We start from the raw sequence: 6028 nt of genomic DNA, 5'->3' as shown, positions 1-6028 counted from the left end.
TAGAGCTGGACATCGCACGTCCTCTTCATGTTTGCCCCACGTGAGACGAAGCTCGGCTCCACTTGATGAAAGGGAACGAACATTGTTTCCTTGGTGGCTTTATGGATGGATTCAGTCAGAAAAAACTCCTTCCTTTTGAAAAAAGTGACGCTTTGCGTCTTCGCTTCCAAGGGTTAGGGTATAGGCTGTTTCGAGCAAGCATTCTCTTTTTCTCCCGACTTTCTACAACTTTCGCTTTAGCTTCCGAAGGCTATTAAGCACGCGTACGGCTTGGCTGGAAAACTGAACTTGTACGTGCGAACCCGGCTCCCATAACTACGCGGCTGAGATTGCTTGTTTCCTATTCTGATGCAGCTGCAGCCTTGTCCGCCGCTACTGGATCCCGCTGTGCAAGCCGGCAGTGTCCCCCTCACTCCTCCGCCTCAAGAACATAGCCACCGGTGCCATCGTCAGGCTGAACTTCCCAGTGCTCGCGAGCAGGAACCTCCTCAGCTATGTCGACGACCTCTTCATCCTCTGCCACAAGGACATTGGTGACATCAGCCTCCAACACCTAGTCACCAGAGCGTTTGTCGACTTCCCTGTCAGCACCGACGTGTGGGACCCCAGCGGTGTTCATATAGCATTCAATCTCCCCACGTATGGAGCTCAGCAGAGCCTGCATTGACGAGTCAACCTCGTCACCGACCCTGCAACTGCTTTTGAAAGAGGAGGCATGGCTGGTCCTCCTCGCCAAGCCTGGCGATGCGCCCTGGGTACCCTTGTACCCGCCCTGCTAGTCGATGAGCCACGGAATGGGCATGCTCAGGTATATTTGGACAGCCGCTGCATCAATGTGTCTCCGGTGATGAAAGTACAATGGAAATGTATGATCCGTTGGAACTTGGAAATTCAACATAAATAGAGCAAATCAAGCCATAGCCATAGAAACGTTGCTTACTGGTCGTGCTTTTTATCTCAGCTTTTGTATTATGAGAGGAAGACGTTTGCAGTTTTGTTATCTTTAGTCTCTTATCCTTGCTTTGAACTACTGGTGGTTTCTCTGCTTTTACTTGTGAGTGCTGTGTTAGGGCACTCAGAGGCGGGAGGCTGTGTTATTCGATTATTTTCTTTTAAATGAACATGCAAATGTTTTTTTTAAGAAGGGATTTACCCGATTTTAACAGGTCAAAATCAACAGAAACAATATGCAAGTCTTACAACTTGAGCGAAGCGTAGGTAGAGCAAATTTAAACGTCAGGTGAAACCCTCTACATAGAGCAGAGCACCCAACTCGGCGGTTGATACATTACACCGCAAAACACCTCATGATTCGTTTATCGATTCATTTATTCATTACAAGTTTTTAAACGAGGGATTCATACGTATAAAAGTCAGTAGCAAATAGTCTGAGCAGTACTAGAGTAGCAGATACTTGATATGTACTACTAGTCATTTATTTGATCACCCACAACGCGAGGGGAAGAATCAGCACGTCCTGGCGGCATGGAGCGCAAGCGGCGTGCAAGATGCTGCCATCGGTTTATTACACCCGCCGTAATGCTGAAAAGATGAGAAAACAAATAAAAAAAATAAGACATGGGTAAAGTTTTTGGCTTCATGCAAAACGTATCAACCAGTCGAATAAATAAAAGGGAAATGGTCAATCTGCGGCAGGGTTACCTGCTGCTAGCTTCTTCCGGTCCAATTGATGTTGCTGTAGGGACAGGGAAGGCATATGTCTCCTCCACCTTACCTTCACTAGTATCACCATTGGTGAGTCGAATCCTCCTTGTCTGGGAATCTCCGAGGCCATGGAGGGCCATGAGGAGCCAGACATAGGTGATGAGCTCCCCTCCTCTGCTCAGTTGTGCCGTGTGCATCTCCTGTCTTGACTTGCCTGCAGCGTAAATAAGGAGCCTCGCCCACACGCTAACTAACTCCACTACTTCCATGGTTGGCTCCAGAGCGCCATCTAATGTGTTAAGTTCAAAGTTGAAATCTTTGGGATCCTGAAGACAGTCGAGAATACTTTTCGCGCTAAGACTGAGCGGAAGAATGGACGGGTGGGTAGCCAGAAGGTACATCATGTAGTTGGATAGTTTTCTGCATACGGCAATCATATCCACTATTTCAGTATTTGCCTCCATGTCAGCAGCACCAGAAGTGGCATATTTACGTAAATGTTCATCTGTCAATCCATGCATCATCAAAATAGTCGCACCAAAATCTGGAGAATACGCCAAGAAATCCAGCAATTTTTTGCTAATACTCTTATTGGAGCCTTCATCTTCACTTAAGTGACTAATCTCCTTTGCAACACACTCCATAAGCACCTCATCCACATTCACATACTCAGTGTCTAACAGCTTGCTCATCCAAAATATTTTCTTCCTTTCAAGACAGACCAAATTCACAAGCCATTTGCACATGGTCATCACTCGTTGTTTGAATGTTCTCGCATGGCCACTGCCAGTCACCCAGCTCAAAAAGTTGTACTGCCCCATTGACGGTAGCGAACATTGCTTCGCCTTCGGCCGCCTAATATCACTAGAAAAAAGTAACCAGGACAACATGGCAAGCTTATCCCACTTTCGAACCTTCAGCCATGCCCATGTCCAGGGTGACTTCATGGAAATAAACATTGCACACAGTTCCAGGAAAAAGACTCCCACAAGAAGTGAATAAGTGATTGCAATGTCTTTTTTGCTATACCTCTGCTTGTCATTTGCATGGAACAGAGCAAAAGCAACAACAGCGGACATCTGAGAGATGCATCTAAATATGATGCCACTCCTTGTTCTGACCACAAGAGCCTTAGTGTAGAGATCAGCATACATCAAACTTAGAATAATACTGACCGTCTTGATCACATTTGTGCTGTCATCTAGCATCCGATCTGGGGGTGCAGATTCTGAAATGAAGTTGTGTCCTGAAAAGATATCATGGACATGTGGCATTGAACACATAGCTATATAAACAGTGCTATCATAGCCACCACTAGTGCTCACTTGGCTATTAGATTCCTCATCCATGTCTTCTTTTTCATCAAGCGTTGGCAACCCTTTGTAACGACGTCCACTTGAATTCTCGAGGCTTGTGAAGGAACCACAGTGAAGAGACCATATTCTTTCCCCATACTTGATAATTCCAACAACAAACAGAAATACACAAGACAATAGAAGCTCCAGACTGTGTCTTCCAATGGATTTCCAAAAAACATATATAGCCAGGACAACCTGCACCACCAGATTCAGCAAATGCCTCAGCCACAAGCTGTTGTCCTCCATGGAAAAGGCAGTAATGGTGTCCTGCCCACCAAGATGGATGAGGAGAAATGGTGCCCAAAAGAAAACTAGTGATTGTGTTACCCCTGTTACGTGCCTTTCAGCGCTGATCTCCTCATGTCGTGAGACAAGGCCTAGGGTATACACTGCTACAAAGTCTGCCCCAAGATAAGCAGCCCAAATTGAGAGCCTTAGGACCATGCTCGTGCTATGTTGTCGCCGGCTGCCAGTAAAGAACAAGAAAACTTGTAGTGCGAAGCTGAGGAGCACAAGCACCTGGATTTCCCACATATCGAACAGTTTGAGCAAACCCTCCATTGCAGGCATGAATGCTTTCGTATGTCTCAGATGGCCACCTGATGGATAAGTTTTAGAAGTTAAGAGTGTGTTTTACAAAATAGCGTGATCCTCCAAACTCAAATATAGAAGTCGTTTCGCCTTTATGCATGCACAACATGAAAGTATTCAATGTCTGCAGTTCTGCATTATAGATGAAGGATTATTTTCTACAATGTCAATGCCAGAGTTTTGGCGATGTGGCCCAAAATTATTTTATAAACTAGCCTCTAGGGAGAAAAGGCATAAAAAGAGTAAGTCGTCTATCAAATAGACTACTGCATTGAAAAACAACTGGCTAAATATAAAACACGAGTTCCATACAATTTGAATACATATTATGGATGCATATGAACTAAATTCAGAGATAGGGGTACGTACCTAGCACACACATGTCAACAATTGGTAGCATGTGTATGTACAATTAGTTCTGAAAAAACAAATTAAGCGTGTCTTTTCCATGCATAAACTAAACATTAGTTGGTGTTCACGTACTATTACTTGACCAATTGGCAGCTATAGTATGATGGTAACAAACTGACAGTAAACAGATTTATAAGGATGCAATCGGCGATGATGAATGTTCTAGAGAAATGCACTTGTAGCTAAACATGATTAATTAAGCTAGCAGAGGTTCTCTGGAAAATAAGGTAGTAGTCAGTTACCTGGAGATCGATGTAAGGCCTGCAGGCTGCAGCTATTCCTGCGCGCAGATTTGGTTAGCTAACCCCTTTCAGACGTTGCCTAGCTAGTCTTCTCAAGCTACATTCATATGGCGGAGAGGAGAGGAGAGGAGAGGAGAGGGGGTGTGAGTGCCATATCAAGTCCAGCACAGAACGGTGGCGTGCGATTTAGATCTGCATCCTAATGGTGAACTAGTTTATCGACACTTGATGATAAAAATGTTCAGTTAAGATAGACAGCTGGACGAATCATTGCCAGCAGCATCACCACATGTATAAGCACGACTCTTGGTTCTTCGATTAATACTCCCTCCATTCCAAAGTAAGTGTCTTAACCTTAGTACAACTTTGTGCTAAAATTAGTACGAAGTTGAGACACTTATTTTGGAACGGAAGGAGTATTATGTTGTGCATACCAGAAAAAAAAAATATTGTTACGAGAATATTGGCAGATTAGTATGGCATTCCCTAATGTATAAAAATGCACTTTTTCAAATAAATTAAATAAAGGATTGAGCTTGACAAGACAAAGTGTTCGTACGTATGTGTAGAAGTCGCATGTTGGCCTGTAATAAGACAAGGTGATCTTACTGTGTCGAAAAGAGACAATATGGGAGACTGTCATCCCTGCTGCAGCTTTATGGCCGCAAGGTTTTACCCAAGTTCGAATTGCACTTGACAAAGAAATTAAACTGAGTTTTGAATACAGGTTGAGAGGGAATAAAGTACTCCTCTCCTCAAACGTCCAGCTTGTATTTACAACTGCTTCTTTGTTCCTTTGTTGCTTAGTAAGCATGACTTGACAATGTCTACATCAATGGCTAAAAGGCACATGCTCACCTCTAACAAGACAAGGTTTCAGTTCAGCTGGTGTGGTTTGAACTGTGAACCCAAACGGAGTAACATGCAGAGATTAACTAATTATTAAGATCCATAATCAACACCATTATCCTCTAATAGAATATATGTACATCATTAATTCCATGCTGTTATGTGCATATGCGCGATCGATGCCACTTGGAGGTGACTAACAGCTAGCTTGGTAGGTATTACTTGTTTTCAGGACTAGGATTAGGGATTGCTTACATAATGCTAATCGATCCAATTTCTCTTTAGGTTATAAATTCGAGCTTGATGTTTTTTTTTCGCGTAACGTATTTAGTTGGAAATAAAGCCATCATTGTCTTCTGTCCCCTACTAATTACATTACGCGTAGCTCCGGTTTTGCTGCTAGACTACGGTTTACTACTACATACATTTGTGAAATTTAAATACTAATCTGGATCAGTGCTACAAACCCAACCCCATGTGGCAGCACGTGCTAGTGGTCGGCTGGTCCATGTTCGGTTAACGTGAACAACTTAAGGGTCCGTCGATCGGCTCATCAGATCTACTGCTGGTATGAGTTTGTTAATAAGGGCCTCGGTCCATTCCAAAGACTGCAGGCTCCCTTTGTTAATTTGAAGGACCTCGATTCATCCCCAAGTCTTTTCACATTCCGTCGAACGCTGACATGAGTGAGTGCTGACCAGCAGTCCCTAGGGGAGAAGAGAGAAAGGCAGAGTAGGGGAGAAGGACGGACGAGAATGCAAGGTTATTGTTACGGTTCAAACCGTTGTCCCACAATCTTGCTTACTCAATGTTCAGATTAATTATACCTTTTCCCCGTCTAGAGGTTCTTATCATTCCACATTATTACAGACCTTATGAATCAAATAAATTCAGGTTCATCAGCTCACAGTA

At 43.7% G+C, this 6028-nt stretch overlaps 1 protein-coding gene across 1 annotated transcript; it reads right to left on the bottom strand.

The window, feature by feature from the left end:
- Window positions 1–1203: 1203 nt before the first annotated feature.
- Window positions 1204–4436, bottom strand: LOC119335346. Its single transcript, XM_037607477.1, has 3 exons — window positions 4268–4436; window positions 1663–3622; window positions 1204–1542 (listed from the first exon to the last, which is right to left on the bottom strand). The coding sequence occupies exons 2-3, from the start codon at window positions 3591–3593 to the stop codon at window positions 1428–1430; spliced, it is 2046 nt and encodes a 681-aa protein (XP_037463374.1). The 5' UTR covers window positions 3594–3622; window positions 4268–4436; the 3' UTR covers window positions 1204–1427.
- Between the last annotated feature and the right edge of the window lie 1592 nt (window positions 4437–6028).

This window comes from Triticum dicoccoides, chromosome 7B (genome assembly GCF_002162155.2).
Source record: "Triticum dicoccoides isolate Atlit2015 ecotype Zavitan chromosome 7B, WEW_v2.0, whole genome shotgun sequence".
NCBI lineage: Eukaryota > Viridiplantae > Streptophyta > Magnoliopsida > Poales > Poaceae > Triticum > Triticum dicoccoides.
This window is presented reverse-complemented; position numbering and strand designations above follow the sequence as displayed.

Bases quoted from the DNA above. Each gene is read 5' to 3' on its own strand.
- LOC119335346 (XM_037607477.1), bottom strand. From the start codon at position 3,593: ATGCCTGCAATGGAGGGTTTGCTCAAACTGTTCGATATGTGGGAAATC. The intron at 1,543-1,662 runs GTAACCCTGCCG...TCATCTTTTCAG, and splicing joins CCGGAAGAAGCTAGCAGCAG to CATTACGGCGGGTGTAATAA.